Source organism: Anthonomus grandis, chromosome 12 (assembly GCF_022605725.1).
Source record: "Anthonomus grandis grandis chromosome 12, icAntGran1.3, whole genome shotgun sequence".
In the NCBI taxonomy this organism is placed as follows: domain Eukaryota; kingdom Metazoa; phylum Arthropoda; class Insecta; order Coleoptera; family Curculionidae; genus Anthonomus; species Anthonomus grandis.
In genome coordinates, this window is record NC_065557.1 from 5,132,368 (window position 1) to 5,150,058 (window position 17,691).

Genomic DNA, 17,691 nt, shown 5'->3' on the forward strand with positions numbered 1-17,691 from the left:
GAAATTATTAATTGCACATTGGCATAACAATAAATCAATTTAGATAAGAGATCGTTTTGTTTTATTGACATTTTACGAACTTATTATGTACCAACATACTTATTACAGGGAATATCATTGATTTAATCTGGCTACTTGAACCACATTATCAGTTTTTTCACATTTCAAGATGCTTCGATTCACAAATACATTATTTATAACCATACAATGGCCAACTTATTTTGTTGCATAACTGTGATATTCCTTGCCATTGGGTCGTTCCATGTAAGTATTTAAACTCTTGTGAACCTTAAAGAGTAATTCGGAGATAAAAGTTTCCAGAAGTGCAGGCTAAACTGAAAATTACAAATGGAGAAGAGGTGACGCCGCATTCCATGCCATATGTCGTAAGGAACTTTGTTTGTTTGCTTGTGACTATCCAGTTTTTAAAACTTAATTCATAGGTGGCCCTACAAGCAATTATCCAGGGAAAAGCCATCCAGTGCGGAGGCTCTTTGGTTAAAACCAATAAAATCCTAACGGCAGCCTCGTGTGTCTATGAGTAAGCTTAATTCTCAAAATCTATTAATTCATGAATAAATGTGAATAGGATGGCACTGTCATCTATAAAACTCTTTTCAGAGCTACAAACGTCACAGTAACACTTGGAGCTCACAACTTGGACGAAAACGAGGAGACGCAAGTGAAGATTGAGGTTACCAATGTCACAATCCACGAAAACTATGATCCTGATAAACATTACAACGATTTGGCCGTCATCAATCTGGATTCTCCGGTCGAACTAAATGGTAACAAAAACCATTATTCTCATCCATCTCCCTCCGTCACACCTTTTGAATAAACTTCTTCTCTCTACATTCTTCTTCTATTAGCTGCAATGTCAACCATTCCAACCCCCACCTTATCCGATATAATCGAAACCTACGCGGATGAATTGGGCATAGTGGCAGGTTGGGGTAAACTGGACACCACAAACGCCACCTACTCGCCTGTGCTAAGAAAAATGGACGCCACAATTATTCCATTTTTGGCATGCACTATTTCCTACTTGGGTCAGGTGCATATGAACCAGATTTGCACCACAGGTATGCAGGATGGACGGAATATTTGCACCGGAGATGCCGGTAGTCCTTTGATCGTGAATGGAACACAAGTAAGTCAAGGAGAGAAATTGCAATATCAGGCATGAGTATAGGATCTTTGAAGCTAGATAGCTCAAAAGGTTTTTGTTCAAATGGGTTAAACCCTCAATAAAACTTGTAGGCATATGTCTACTTAAGCTTTGAATATTTGTTTCGTTAGGATCGAGTTGCTAGTTGTTAAGAAATTCTAATTTATAAGTAGGCCCTTAACAAAACTTGTAGAAAATTCTTTGCCCTAAAATCTTTTTTTGATATTTTTTAGGTTGGAGTGGTGTCCTATGGAAGCGTGTTGGGTTGCAACGTGGGTTTCCCAGGAGTACACACCAGACTGACCAGTTTCTACTTTTGGCTCGAAAATCATCTTCAATAAGCAAACAATAGAATTAAATGAATAATTATTAATAAATGTTAACTTAATTCCCTCTGGTAACCTTTTATTCTTAATAAAAGACATGACAGCTGACAGTTTTAATTATGACTCATAAAATATTCACATGATAATATGTGAGACGATATAGAACTTTCATAGCCGATATGGCATTGGCACGGATTATTGGGTTGTGCCTTATAAGTAAAGTGATCGAAGGCCACGTTTTTGTGAAAAATATACAAGGTGGACGCCCTGTATATTTTTTTATATTTTAATCGTTTTATTGGTGTTTTAGTTGAATTGGGTGCACGTATCGATTATGGCGGAGATTTGGCTACGGCTCTGTGCGATATGATGGTCGGTTTTCCAGAGACGAATGTCGCAATAGGATTTGATAAAATTGGTAAACATATATTATTAAAAAAAGTCATTTGTTTCACACTATATATAATTTTTTTTATTTGCCAAGGAATCTATATGTATACATATATTTTTAAAATTTTGCGGTTTTTGAATTATGAGCGTTTTATGAATATATTTGGAAAAAAAAAAAATTTCAATAAAAAATAATTTTTCTTCTACATTTTAATTTTTTTCAAAAAAACACTGAAATAATTTCAAATTAACACATTGAGCTCCGCGTGCTCACCCGTGAGCATGGATTACATTGATTCTGCCTATACCAAACGACGGTCTGGTCCTAGGATGAGCCAAAAAATATATTGGGTTGGGCAGTTTGAATAGTTTAGGTATTTAGTTTATAAGAGTAGAAAAAAACAACATTTGAGCTAATATACCATGTTATATTACCTTAAAACAGAAAAAATACTCTTAAAACTTAAAAATAAATTGTCATAAAAAATAGTCGTTTTCATATGTAACCAAAATTTAAAATACCATAAAAATGACTAACCTAAATATAATAAAACTTATTAAAACGACCTAACGTTTGACGAAATACACACTGCCACAAAGAAACTGCTGACACTAAATTTTAAAGCCAAATGTTTTTGGAAGCAAGTAATACAAAGGGGAATATTACACGGTACACAAATTGTATTGACCTTTTTCGCATTTTTTCGGGCGTACGCAGCATTGTGAGCCATTGACATGGTGCTGTAGTATTTAGTGCAACTCTTTCGAGTAACTCGTTTTTGGCCTTCCACTTTCTTCTTCTTCCGTTCTTGACGTGGAAGGACGAGAAACAGTATTAAGTTTTTCGTCGTTTTCAATGAGACCTGAAACTACCTCTTCTTTGAAAGTGGTGATGCTGATTTTTTTCTTGTTTATTTTATTGTGATGTAACGCGTTTGCTATTGTTGTAGCAGTAATGAGATGAAACACTAGGCGTTTGTACCATTTTGAAGTTCGCCTTAGAAAAGGCGCGTATGCTGATATTTGATCCGACAAGTCGATAAAGACCTTGCCCTGATTATAGTCAACAATTACTTTCGGTTTAATAACTTCCTTTCCTTTCTTTACTAAAGTAACGGTAGAATCATCGTGTTTGGTGCTTAGCATGATGACGTCTCTCTTATCCTTTCACTTCAGGACTACAGTTTTGTCATTATCTTGCCGAGCTACAATTCTACCTGGATTCAACTTTTCCTTTATTACTTCCTGAGGATTACCTTTACGGTTTGCTCTAATTGTACCAACTAAATGCGTTTTTCGGTCAATCAGTCTTTTGGATAATGATACGCTCGTGTACCAGTTGTCAGTGTAAAGTGTGCGGCCACTGTCCAAAAGACCTTTCATCAATTCCATGACTACCTTTTCAGAAACTGCAAATTCACTTGATTTCTCTCTGCCGGTATATACTTTGAAATCCCAGGTGTATCCTCCAGATACACACAACTTAAAAAGCTTTATACCGTAGCGGTGTCGCTTATTGGGTATATATTGTCTGAAATAAATGCGTCCTCGAAACGGGACGTTACTTTCGTCGATATAAATGTCTTTTTCGGGCATGTAGGAGGACTTAAATTTCTTTTGCAGCATGTCAAGAAATTCGGATATTTTGTAAAGTCGGTCATCAGAGGGTCTGTCCTTCTCATTATCACTTACATGGAACATGCCCAAAATACCTTCAAATCTGTTTCTACTCATAATTGTGGGTATGCGATTTTGGTACAACGATTTGGTTGACCAATAATCCCGTAACTGAGGCATTGGAAGAAGGCCCATCCATAATGTAATGCCAAAAAATTTTCGCATTTCCACGGGATTGGTATCCACCCATTTCGGCACCTTGACCTTCCGGTTTGGATCTGCTATTGCCGCAGCAATTCGCTGTGAAGCAAACCTATTGGTTTCAGTCACAAATAGATTAATCACGTCGATAAAATAGTTAAAGAATTCAGTTGGTTCTTTCCCCGCAAAGTCTACACTAACAGCTGGAACAACACCAACATTCTGAGGGCTTTCACTGAAAGACAGTCGGTCTTCTTAAACGTGATCCCATTTTTGCTTAGTAGTTAAAGTCGCTAGAGGTACGTTATCGTCTAGATCTTCGTCTTCGGATAATAATATGGAAGAATTATCTCAATTATTACCGGATGAATCGTTATCGGATGATAGATCACTTTCAACAGGAATAAAATCTTTATCTACGAGCGAATCATCTGAAAATCCGGTAATTTCGTCTTTTATTATATCTCTTAACTCGTCGTCGGACAGATTCTCCAGCTCCTTTGCCAACTCCTGATCCGATAAATATTTCTTAGCCATATTAGCTTAACTCTGAAACAAAAAAACACATTAAAGCTAGTGTCCACGGGTGGGCATTCGTTCCGAAAATGTAAAATAGCATTCTGGGACAACGTGTCCACCCGTGGGTCACCGCAAAAAAATTACAAAAACAGCCAAATGTCGACAGAGTATTGATCCACAAACAACATAAACTGCAAAAAAATAACTATTAGCAAAAAATATCCAGAATAAAAATTTGGTCCCTGGAAGTAAAATCCAAATGCCCACCGGTCGGCACGCGGGGCTCAACGTGTTAAAGAATCTCTAAAGGAAAGAAAAATAGATCAAGCCTATAACTTTAATAGCCTTGGTTACATTGAAACATATAGGCAAGAAACTCAAGACTGACAAAGTTACAGGCTTGCACACTATTTATTTAAATATCGATTGATTTATAGACTTTTTATACGAGATGTAACATCGATATTGTTTCCTTTCACGTTTGTATGTAACGTAGTGTTCCCTAGAATTAGTAAATTTGTACCAAACATAGAGATCTTTTATTTAGTTAGAATATCTTTTTATCTCTGGTGTAATCCAGGTTGGCATATTTTTCAACCTAGTTGTACTTATTGGAAAAGCCAGATCAAAATAATAGAAGAGAATACTAAAGAAAGTATTATATTTCTCTTCAACTCCCTCAGCAGAATATACCTCCTCCCATGCCTCAAACATCAGCATATTGTAAAATCGATTTCTCTTGTATGTCGAGAATTTTCTCACAACCATACCACATTGGGTAGCCTTCACCTGTCTCTTATAAACAAAAATTGAATACAAAGGATAATGATCAGACAGATTAGAAACAAGGACTTCAGAAGATATGACAACACTTGGATTCATATTTGTAAAGATGTTGTGACAATGGCATAATGAGCAGTGATTCTAGTGTTGGAGTTAATGTAGTCCAAGCAAGGCCATCAAGCCATGGTCGTCAGAATTACTAAAGTTTAAATTAAAGTCTTCTGAAATAATAAAGGAAATTTTGTTATTATACATCTCATCAAGTAGGTTAGCAAGATTGTATAGAACAAATTGGCTGTTAGCACTAGGTGATCTGTAACCACAAACAACTATTATGGCACTATTGCTATTAATAACAATTTTAGAAGTGCAAAATTCAAATTTATTTAAAGGAATGATTGAAAGATTTAATCGCACATTCAAAACTTATTTGAAAATTGTAGTAAACTCTAAGCAAATCAACTCGGATACCTATTTACTACCATTTTTATTGGCATATCGTGCTTCTATGCATGAATCTACTGGAAAAAAGCCCGGCAAAAGTTGTATTTGGTGATGAACTTCGTTTGCATTTAAACAGTATTACTGGGCGACCCAATAAGGCTGAAACCCTTAAGGCGTCCATCCAGCATCTACAATAGCGTTTACAAATCGTCCATAAATAGGCACGGGACAATCTGCATTTAGAAAGTAACATAATGAAGTCACGTTATGACATAAAGGCGAATTCGATGGGTTTTAATCCTGGGCACAGAGTCTGGTTATATAATCCACGCATGACGAAGGGCTGGTCACTAAAGCTCCAGACGGATTAGAAAGGTCCATTCCACGTCGTCCCCAAAAACAATGACATTCTGTACCAGATCCAACGACGTTCGACAACGAAAATAAAAATTGTAAAGATCAAAAAAATGCTTAAATAGTTCAATAAATTTAATAAAAAATTAAGAATCTCTATGCACATTTTTCGTTTTTGACTTATGATCATTTTTGGAAAAAACTAAAATTTTCGAAAAAGATTTTGATATATTTTAGAGAACGATTTCTTAAGGAATTTACTGGTTCAGTTGGAATCTAAACGGGTTTCGGTGCTGCTTTTCAATTTCACTTTGGCGGAGGCGCAGGACAAGGTATGACATTAACTGGTTTAATATAAATTTAAAAAAAAATTAAATAGTATTTCGAGTACTTGTCTGTTCGATCGGAAAACCATTTGCCCGTCGTGACGTTATTCTTTGGCAGCCACAAGTTATACGAACACATTCTTTTGGAGGTAAAAGAGGCTTTGTTTAAATGAGCTTTAAAAAAAAACAGATTTTTTAGGTTTATGACTGTAATTGCATCAGGAGAAATATCGTGCATATATTTAACTGGGGCAGAGGCGCTTTTACAAGAAGTTTCTTGAAAAATATCCATTATGCCATGAAAGTTTTCGCTATTACTAATCCGAGAAATGACACGTAAGCATGTGAAATATAATTTTTTAAGTGCGTATTTTAAGCGACTAATCCCAGTTTTAGAATCTACTACAACCAAGCCACGTTATACCGGGAACATCATCTGGAGATGATAAACTGGTGGAATCAAGACAAGGGCCTTTTCCACCACCCCACCGTTCCCAAAAAAAAGTCGGTTTATAAAGATTTTCACGAGAAAGTTCTACAAGTACCCGTCTTACATGTAAGGGAAAGTCAAGACTGTACATATTATACAAAAAATGTCACAATTGAACAATAAGCATCAAACAACGTAACTACGAGTAACGTACTAATGTGTAAAAAGTGAATAAATAATGTATGTAATGTATGTATGTATGTATGTAATGTATGTAATGTACTGTATAAACCCTGGGAAGCGTGTAAAGTGAGCACTTTACATACGGTAGTAGAAAAAAGTCCATGTAAGGTAACACAAAGAATAGAATACAGCACTAAAATAAATTAAAATACGCAGTCTAAAAAGTCTCGAACTGTGTATGGCCCTAATTCTATTAACCACCTTTTTATCTTACTTTTAAAAACGTTAAAACGCATTTTTGGTTTAATATCACCAGGCAACTGATTAAAAAAGTTTAGACAAGTATAAGTCGATACTCTTTTTGTAGCTGTTAACCTATGAATGGGAAAATTGATGCCTGTATATCTTGTGAAACGCCTCTATATAAGTGATTCTATCGTAGGTGAAGCATAGCTCTTTTCTGTGAAATAAAGACTCGATTTGCAACTATATTTCTACCCCAGAAAATGATGTCATACTTTAATACTGAGTAAACTTTAGCAAAATAGGCAAATTGAAGATGTTCTTAACCTAAATATCTTTCCATAACTCTTAAGGAATAACAGACAGTGTTGAACTTGTTGCAGATACGTACCAAATGTTCCGTTCAGCTCAAAAGACAAATTATTGGTATGGATGTTGGCAATCCTACTTCTAGATTACCCATCTACTTACACTTTAATAGAAAGGCCTAAATAGGTCTATGAAATCTTTAAAGTGATGATCTCTGATATTAAGAATATCAAATAAAAATCTCCTGCAATAGCGTTAAAAAACTGCATATTGTAGTTCCTGTTTGTATTGTATTTCTATAGCAGAACATTCAAAAGTACCTTCCTCAAAAGAGCCCATTAAATCCTATATATTCCATCCCATTTTCCACGACCACTGTGCCTTCATAACCTATGCCTCTGCAGAAATACGAAGAAACCTTAACTAACCCCCTAATGTAAATTTTCCTTTCTAGAAACCGCCCTGGCATTTCGTGCGATACAACGCGACTCCCAATAAATCCTTCGAAGTGATCGGGGGACGTGACCATAGGATATTGGTGGTCTTGTCCAAGAAATTAAATTTCAGGTACAACTACACGGATCCCCCGGAACGCATTCAAGGATCGGCAGAATCTGGGGATAACGGAGATACCAATGGGGTCCTCGGGCTTCTAGCAAGAAGGGTTTAATAAACTTATATGATATTATCCATTATTTTATGATTAATTAATCCATTTTAGGAGGCAGACCTTTTCATAGGTGACATGGGGATCACCTACGAACGTTCAAACATCATCGAGTTCTCCTTTATAACGTTGGCCGATACTGGGGCGTTTGTTACGCACGCGCCGAGCAAATTAAACGAGGCCTTAGCTTTATTAAGACCATTTCAGTGGCAGGTACTGTCAAATAATTTACACTTAAGGCTGAGACACAATAAAAAATTTATGTTTAGGTTTTATGGTTTAAGCAATAGGGATTAAAGCTTGAAGGTGGTCACAATACGACCAATCACGATTAAATATTATAGTAGCTGCGCATTAAAGTATACAAAGGGCAAGAGGCGGCAAAATTTTGAAAAAAAAAAGTATCATATTAGCATAACCTCACTTCAAATTTAACTACAGCTTTAAGATCTTTGTTTCTATTTATATTTGGACGTTGTACATACTTCAAATAATAATAATTGATCTGATATTTTTTGCCATATAGCCTAGATATTAGTTAATATAATAAATTGTACCCTAATATTCCGATATCCGAATATTTAGGCATTTTTTAGTGAGGCTACTCATATCTAGTCTTTCTTAGGCTGCTCGATAAAAATCGATTAGAACTGCTGATATGGTTAAGTCATATATAATTAAGACATTATTCTTTTATGATTTTTTTAACCTTGATTCTTGAATCCTTGGAGTCTAATTTTTGAGTTTTAATCTTGGATCATGAATCGTTGAATGAAAACAATTTTGAGTTGCCTGTAGTTTATTTTTTAATTTTGAATTTTTAGTCTTGGCTTAAGTTAAGTTAGTACTACACTAATTTATTAAATATTTGAATATAAGTACATTTTTTTGAATTTAAATATAAATGTTGGATTTCCAGCTGTAATGGTTGAATTATTATATTTCTGGACGCCTAGATTAAATTTTTCAAGCATTTTTGAGTTTCAGTCTTGGCTCTTGAATCCTTGGATTCCAAGGATAATTTTTTAATTCGATGTAGCCTATTTTTTTATTAAATTTTGGATTTAAAAATCCAATTGCAATGTCTTGGCACTTGAATCCTGAGTAATTTTTTAAGTATTCTTAAGTTTTAATCTTAGCTTTTGAATTCTTGGAAACAAGTAATTTTTTTATATGTCCAGATAGTTGACACTATTGGGAGTCATTTTCAGGCACTTCTAGGCAGTTGAACACATCAATTTCTGCCAGGGAATTGCCTGGAGGAAGTTTCAACTGCCTGGAATAGTCTCTCGAGTTTCAAGTAATTAAAGCATTTTTTCCAGACATTTGAAGGAATTTTGAAGTAATGGAAGTTATTTTTTTGGTATCTCCAGGTAGTTGATACTATTAGGAGTCATTTTTCGGCACTTCCAGACGGCTGAAAGCATCAATTTTTTCCAGGCAATTGCCCTAAAGGAGTCTCAATTGCCTGGAATAATCATTCGAGTTTCAAGGAGTTAAAGAACCTATTCAAGGCATTTTAGGCAATATTGAAGTAACGAAAAACATTTTTTGATACGACCACATAATTGACATTATTGAGAGTCATTTTCCGGCACTTCTAGGTAGTTGAAAGCATCAATTTTTTCCAGGGAACTGCCTGAAATAGTTTCTTGAGTTTCAAGTAATTGAAGCAACTTCTCCAGACATTTGAAATAATTTTGAAGTAATGGAAGTTTTTTTTTGGTCTCACCAGGCAGTTGATACTATTAGGAGTCATTTTTCGACACTTCCATGGCACTTGAGCTCATCAATTTTTTCCAGTGAATTACCTGGAAGAAGTTTGAACTGCCTGGAATAGTCACTTGAGTTTCAAGTAGTTAAAGCAACTCTACGAGGCATTTTAGCCAATTTTGAAGTAACGAAAAACATTTTTTGATACGACCACATAATTGACAAAATTGAGAATCATTTTCCGGCACTTCTAGGTAGTTAAAAGCATCAATTTTTTCCAGGGAACTGCCTGGAATAGTGACTTGAGTTTCAAGTAATTAAAGCAATTTTTTCAGACATTTGAAGGAATTTTGAAGTAATGGAAGTTATTTTTTTGGTCTCTCTAGGCACTTGATACTATTGGGACTAATTTTTTGGCACTTTCAGATAGTTGAAGGCATCAACTTTTTCCAGAGAATTGCCTGGAGAAAGTTTCAATTGCCTGAAATAGTCTTTTGAGTTTCAGCTAATTAAAGCAACTTCTCCAGATATTTGAAATAATTTTGAAGTAATGGAAGTTACTTTTTTGGTCTCTCCAGGCACTTGATACTATTGGGACTAATTTTTCGACACTTCCAGGCAGTTGAACACATCAATTTTTTTCCAGGGAATTGCCTGGAGGAAGTTTCAATTGCCTGAAATAGGCTCTTGAGTTTCAACTAATTAAAGCAACTTTTCCAGACATTTGAAGGAATTTTGAAGTAATTAAAGTTATTTTTTTGGTCTCTTCAGGCAGTTGATACTATTAAAAATAATTTTTCTGCACTTTCAGGCAGTTGGAAGCATCAATTTCTTCCAGGGAATTGTCTGGAAGAAGTTTCAACTGCTTGGAATAGTCACTCGAGTTTCAAGTAATTAAAGCAACTTTTCAAGTCATTTTAGGCAATTTTGAAGTAAAGGAAGTCATTTTTTGATACGTCCAGACAATTGTCACTATTGAGAGTTATTTTCAGGCAGTTTAAAGCATCAATTTCTTCCAGGGAATTATCTGGAAGAAGTTTTATTTGCCTGGAATAATCACTAGAGTTTCAAATAATTAAAGCAACTTTTCAAGTCATTTTAGGCAATTTTGAAGTAATGGAAGTCATTTTTTGATACGTCCAGACACTTGATACTATTGAGAGTCATTTTCAGGCAGTTGAAAGTATCGATTTCTTCCAGGGAATTGCCTGGAAGAAGTTTCAACTGCCTGGAATAGTCAGTTGAGTTTCAAGTAGTTAAAGCAACTTTTCATGGCATTTTAGGCAATTTTGAAGTAATGGAAGTCATTTTTTGATACGTCCAGACAATTTTCACTATTGAGAGTCATTTTCAGGCAGTTGAAAGCATCAATTTCTTCCAGGGAATTGTCTGAAAGAAGTTTTAACTGCCTGGAATAGTCACTCGAGTTTCAAATAATTAAAGCAACTTTTCAAGTCATTTTAGGCAATTTTGAAGTAATGGAAGTCATTTTTTGATACGTCCAGACAATTTTCACTATTGAGAGTCATTTTCAGGCAGTTTAAAGCATCAATTTCTTCCCGGGAATTGTCTGGAAGAAGTTTCAACTGCTTGGAATAGTCACTCGAGTTTCAAGTAGTTAAAGCAACTTTTCAAGGCATTATAGGCAATTTTGAAGTAATGGAAGTTATTTTTTAATATGTCCAGACAATTGATACTATTGAGAGTAATTTTCAAGCATTTAAAAGCATCAATTTCTTCCAGGGAATTGTCTGGAAGAAGTTTTAACTGCCTGGAATAGTCACTTGAGTTCCAAGTAATTAAAGCAACTTTTCAAGTCATTTTAGGCAATTTTGAAGTAATGGAAGTCATTTTTTGATTGACGACCTAAACTTTCGTTGTGCGTTGTTCAATTTAAAATCAAAAATACAACATATGTTTATTCGTAAAACTTTAAACATAAAACTTAATTCTTAAAACATAAATGTTTGATTGTCTCTCAGCCTTAACAAAAAAAACCTCTCATAGCTGGCCTGTCATCATTTCAGGCAACTGACAGCTAAAATGATTATGACGTCATACTGTTCTAGGTTTGGCCAGCAATAGGAGTGACTTGTATCATAGTGGGACCGTTTTTATACGCCCTAATCGCCTTGCCGAACACGTGGCGACCCCATTTTAGAGTGCGTTCACATGCGAGATTATTTTTTGACTGTACTTGGTTCACCGTTACGATCTTATTAAAGCAAAGTAATTGATGTTTGCTTGTGTGGTTTTAAGAAGTCGTTTATTTTTGACGATTTTAGCGGGGAAGGTGCCCAGCCAGAGCCATAAGGCTCGTTTTTTTATATTGGTCTTATCGATATCTACCACTTATGTCATTACTGACATGTATTCTGCTAATTTGACTTCGTTGCTAGCGCGGCCTGGGCGAGGTTAGAGGTGGAAGGAATATTAGAAAATATACTGAGCAATTGTTTTATTTGTAGAACGTGCCATAAACAACTTGTATCAGCTTAAAACCGTCATGGAAAGCAAGAATTTTAAGTTGTTTGCTGAAAAGCACAGTCCGACGTTTGGTCTATTAGAGGTATACTGTTTTCTGACTAAGGGTCAAATTATAGATCGGCTGGTAAAGTGTCTGGAAAAGTTATCCTGCTGGTAACATTAAAAATTAAATTATGAACTTCTTGCTTGTCTTACCAGCAGGATAATTCTTGCTTACCAGTAAAATAAGTTAACAACAGGAAAAAGCAGCGTATAAAAGGTTTACCAGGAAATTTATAACCTCAAATTTTCAAAGAGTTGGAGCTTGCATAGTTTTGCAAGAAGTATGTGTATTCGAAATTTTGTTCCTAATCTGTATGAGTATTTTGTTATTTTTCATCTGGGTAAATCTCTCTTTATTTAATATAATAATGCCCGACTTAAGGTTATACCCTTTCCTCACCTGCTCCTCTTCGCTGGTTATGCCACTGTTATGTGACTGAGAAATAAAAAGAAAACATACGTCTAAGAAATGCCATATAGGAACGTCAAATTTGATCCACCATATTCTGTCATTTACCATTATCATCGTATCTTGAAGGCAGTCCCTCAACACTCAGTGTTATTAAATTATAAATTATTTCCTCATAGGTGGTAAGAGGTGTTATGGTTGCACTACCGCCACCAGTTTTAACTATTTCCGGTTTGTTCTTGGCTACTTTTTTTCTTGGATCTTTTTTTATACCCTCATACTTTGTTCGAAGATTATTTAGGGTTCAAACCACCCCTGACATAGGGTTTTTTACATTAAACTCTGCTGTCAATTTTTCCCAGGCCTGATCTTTTTCTTTCCAAGATGTTGCATCAGTTTTTTTTAATTCAATTGCACCCGCATATTGACTTACTAAATTACAGAGCAAAATGACTTTTTCAGAAAAGTTTACCGACCTCTTTTTTTATCAGGTTATTGAGACATCCTCTAAAAAAATAATGTAAAAAAAATTGATTGAAATTCTATCAAATTCCCTGCACAGTATACAGTTTCTAAAAAGCTGTGTAGTGTGATTCACTAGCAAATGTCTGGTGGGATAATTACAAACGATTAGCAAAAATGCAAATACGTTTAAATTAACAGAAAGAATATCGGATTTGGCACAAAACAAGTATACAAGTACCTATAACTATAATCACAAATTAAAAACGAAACACTTCCATTATTTTTGTTTATTTTCTCAGGACCGGATATTCATAATTCTAATCTTTCTTTTTTTCTTAAGATTATTATACCGGCCACAACAATTATGTTGTTGCCAAATTGTAAACCTTCTGCTTGTTAACAACAGGTTAAAATTTGGTTCATAATTCCTCCTACAGCTATTGGTAGGTTTACCGAGAGGATAGAATTTATCTGCTTGACAACACACAGAAGCTTTACCAGCTGGTCCGTAATTTGGCCCTAAAGTGGCAATTGTTGTACATAAATTGATTTAGAACGGCACGGGAATCTACGGACAAATCTGGGACCTAATGGAGAAAAACCAGAAAAAATACGTGGTGGAATCGGTAGAGGAAGGAGTGAAATTGGTCAAGGACAACCGCAACGTGGCCGTCATGGCCGGCAGAGAAACGTTATTTTTTGATATTCAGCGATTCGGTATTTAATTAAACGAAGTGTTTTTTATTTGTTGGTACTTTCGTATTTTAGGCCCTACCAATTTTCATTTAAGTGAAAAATTAAATACCGCTTACTCGGCGATTGCTTTACAATTCGGGTGTCCGTATATCGAGGAAATTAATGAAATGTAAGCGTAGGCTAAGTGAATTGACATTTTTGACAAGTGACAATCATCACAACTGTCATAAGACGACCCAACGTGGCATTTTTTTTCTAGTCTAATGGCTTTGTTTGAGGCGGGTATAATAAACAAAATGACGGAGAACGAGTACGAAAAGTTGGGCAAACAGAAAGAGAAGTTGCCCGATAATTTACAGAACGATGTGCCGACAACGGAAACCGCAACGAAGAAGGCGGTCAAAGTGAGCGAGGATAACGAGAAACTGAAGCCGATCAGACTGAAAATGCTTCAGGGCACCTTCTATTTGTTGTTTATCGGGAACATATTTGCTGGTAGAAATGACAATTCGATCTGTCATGACAAACGTCAATTCGTTATAACACGACGGATTTTAGGTTTGGTCCTGCTGGTGGAAGTACTTTGCAAAAAATACCATAAAGAAGCAAAAAAAAAGAAGAAAACCAACAACAACGGGGACAACTTCTTCAAAAAATTCTGGAAACGATTTCATTATTATTACAGAAGAATCAAGAGGAGACTTCGAAGAGCGTATTTGAATTTCATGCATGACGCTTTTACACGCACCTTAGAATATATCGATTAGTAATAAAATGAGTTCATTTTTTTCACCCTCGTTGGTCTCTTTTGTGAGTGCAGGTAACACCCGTTACCTAGGTTACGCAGAAGGATAACGAGACTATCGAGAGTTGAAAACAAAGACCTTATCGCTATAATATTTTAAAATTAATATACTACTTAAATAAATAACTGGCATAGTAAAATTAAGATTTTTCGTTAATTTATGATTTTTTCTATTTTTCCTTTTCTAATAGCTCTATTAACCTAATAAATGTGTCAAGTAAAAAAATAATAATAATAAAACGATTTAAATTTTTTGATCCTCGTTGGTCCCTTTTGTGAGTGCGGGTAATACCCGTTACCTAGGTTACGCCAAGAATATTCAGACTATCGAGGGTTAAAAACAAAGACTTTTAAAAGTAATACTAATGAAATAAATTGCATTATTTAAGTAAAATTAAGATTTTTCAATTATTTACGTTTTTTTATTTTTCCTTTTCTAGTACCTCCATTGACCTAGTAAATGTGTCCAATTTTTTTACGGATTGATAATCAAACGATTTAATGTTTTTCATCCTCGTTGGTCCCTTTTGTGAGTGCAGGTAAAACCCGTTACCTAGGTTACGCCAAGGATAATGAGACTATCGAGGGTTAAAAACAAAGACCTTACCGCTATAATATTTTAATAGTAATACGACTTAAACAAAATCGCATTATTAGATTAAGTAAAATTAAGATTTTTCATTAATTTATGGTTTTTTATATTTTTCTCTATCTTAAGTAGAAGTAATCTTGGTCGTCTAGGTTACACACAATGAAGTATTACGAGACTATCGAAGGTCAAAAACAAAGACTTACGCTATATATTTTAAACTTATGACTACTTAAATAAATTGGCTTTATTTTAGTTATATTAGGATTTTCGCTAATTTACGTTTCATAATATTTTTTCCTCTCAGGCACCTCTGTTAACCTAAAAAATATGTTAAAATTTTTTTATCGATTAATAATATAATTAGTTAATGTTTTTCATCTTCGTTGGTCCTTAATGTCTGTTGCCTAGGCTACGCATAAGTAAAACGTGAACATCGAGGGTTAAGAACAAAGACCTTGCTGCTAAAAAATATTTTTAAAATTAATAGTACTTAAATAAATTGGCATTATTTAACTTTCATTCATTTATGGTTTCTTATATTTTTGCCTTTTTAGCACGTCTATTAACTTAATAAGCGTGCTATAACTTTTTTACTTCGAAAGCGTCTCTTTTTGGGGCAACAAATTACACTTCATTAAAAACTTTGTTCGCTTAATAAATCACAGTTATACTATCGAACAGCCATGGAAAGCCATCAGTTCGACCTCCACGAAGTTTTCAAAGTTCCAAAATTAACATTATATTTCTTCGGTTACTGGCCCAACTCGAAAACGTCAATTTTATTGAAAACTTTTAGCGCCATTGCTTCGATTTTGCAGTTAGTTTTCCTTTGTTTCACCGCGACTCAGGCTTACCATTCTTTTGGTGATTTGAGCATTTTTTTGGAAGTACTTACCATCCTTACTCCACCCTTGTCTTACGTATTAAAACATGTTTGTTTGATTTTGTTAAAAAAGGATTTTTTGGATCTGTATGGGCTTTTACAGGATAAAACTTTGGTAAGTATACGTACTAAAACTTATCAAAGCCAAACGATTAAAAAAAAATTATTTTAAAGGGATGAATGTTTTGCATTATTTAAACACAAGTGTGAAACCTTAAGATCTCTTCTTTTGAAGAAGTATTTTAAGTTCCTTATAGAAAATGATCCCTGAAGAAGGTTACATACATGTCTATAAACCTTTGACCTCTTGCGGCAAGTTAAGTGAATTAATTCGGATTCACTTTCAGGTTTCGATCCCTCACCACCTCCATCCCCTAATGCAAAAATCCCTACGTATGGCAAAACTAGTGGGGGTCGGCTACCAAATCAACTGTGCAGTGACTGTCCTCCTCTACAACACCATTCCCTTAATAACCGATAAAAGTCTCCCGATTCCTTTCTCTCTTTTTGAGTTGGGGCGGTACCACGCCGCCATGTACCTCCTCCAATTTTGGGGAATCGCCCACGCGGCCGCCAACAATTCCGCCCTGGACGTCCTGGCGTATAATTTCATGTCCATCATCAACGGCCAGGCCAAAGTCTTGAACGAGAAGATCAGGACGTCCGGCCGATTGCAGAACAACGAAAAGGATTTGATCGAATATTTGTACGATTGCGTGTATCATCACAATAAGATTATTATGTAAGTGTTCTATATTGAAAAGTTGACATTACAATTATATTGTTTCATCAGGTTTGTCCATAAGGTGGAACGGGTGTTCTCCATAATTCTGCTGATCCAGTACTTGACAAGCATCGTGGTGATTTGCAATATTGGGTTTCAATTAGTTATTGTAAGTAAAGGGAGAAGTTCCATTAATGTCTCAACAAAATGGCGCATTTTTTAGGTTAAGGTTTTCAGTTTGCAGTTTTTTCTTATGTTATCATTCTTCGTGGCCATGATGTGTCAGTTGGGGATGTATTGCTGGTTTGGCAACGAGATTATAATAAACGTAAGTGAAATTGTATCTATGACGTCAAAGTTATAAATGTTTTTATTATAGAGCACGGCAATACGTGACGCATGTTACGAGTCCGACTGGGTCGATTACAGCGTGCGAGTAAGGAAAATTCTGCTAATTATCATGGAACGCGGTAAAAAGCCACTCTATCTCACTGCTGGAAAGTTTTCCATTCTATCACTGGCCTCGTTTACCTCTGTATGAGATTAATTTACAGTTTAGAGGGTGGTGTTAATAAAATTCACATTTCAGGTGATTAATTCGGCATATTCCTTTTTCGCTTTGATGCAACGAATGTATAAACAGAGTGAGCATGAGTAAACATGTCTGAAAACCAGTAGTATAAATTTAAAGCCTAATTTATCTTAAATAAATTATTAATGCATTCAATTTAACAGATTTTTATTAAAATACGCGCCACATGTTCAATCCATCAAAAATGTCTTCTATACAAAGTATAAATCGATTAATGAAATAAGTCAATTTTTTGCACCCTCGTTGGTCCGCATAAATATTGGACGAAAGTAATGCCGGTTGCCTATCTTGAACTCATTATTATTATGAGGTATAATAGG

General features: G+C 35.1%; 3 protein-coding genes across 3 annotated transcripts; all 3 read left to right on the forward strand.

Annotated features, from left to right (window-relative positions):
* The first annotated feature begins 128 nt into the window (after nt 1–128).
* LOC126743066 (brachyurin-like) lies at nt 129–1,548 on the forward strand. The gene is made up of 6 exons (XM_050450001.1): nt 129–264; nt 315–386; nt 444–541; nt 622–788; nt 873–1,153; nt 1,405–1,548. Exons 1-6 carry the CDS (start codon nt 208–210, stop codon nt 1,510–1,512), a joined length of 783 nt encoding a protein of 260 aa, XP_050305958.1. The 5' UTR covers nt 129–207; the 3' UTR covers nt 1,513–1,548.
* Nucleotides 1,524–14,704, forward strand: LOC126743061 (ionotropic receptor 40a). Its single transcript, XM_050449992.1, has 15 exons — nt 1,524–1,755; nt 1,808–1,915; nt 6,043–6,137; nt 6,185–6,280; nt 6,331–6,467; nt 6,522–6,687; nt 7,751–7,960; nt 8,018–8,176; nt 11,746–11,905; nt 11,962–12,090; nt 12,145–12,245; nt 13,634–13,796; nt 13,848–13,944; nt 14,035–14,270; nt 14,334–14,704. The coding sequence occupies exons 1-15, from the start codon at nt 1,677–1,679 to the stop codon at nt 14,540–14,542; spliced, it is 2,145 nt and encodes a 714-aa protein (XP_050305949.1). The 5' UTR covers nt 1,524–1,676; the 3' UTR covers nt 14,543–14,704.
* Nucleotides 14,705–16,421: 1,717 nt separating this feature from the next.
* Nucleotides 16,422–17,437, forward strand: LOC126743292 (odorant receptor Or2-like). Its single transcript, XM_050450322.1, has 5 exons — nt 16,422–16,797; nt 16,849–16,942; nt 17,009–17,107; nt 17,159–17,314; nt 17,369–17,437. Exons 1-5 carry the CDS (start codon nt 16,433–16,435, stop codon nt 17,435–17,437), a joined length of 783 nt encoding a protein of 260 aa, XP_050306279.1. The 5' UTR covers nt 16,422–16,432.
* Nucleotides 17,438–17,691: the final 254 nt, after the last annotated feature.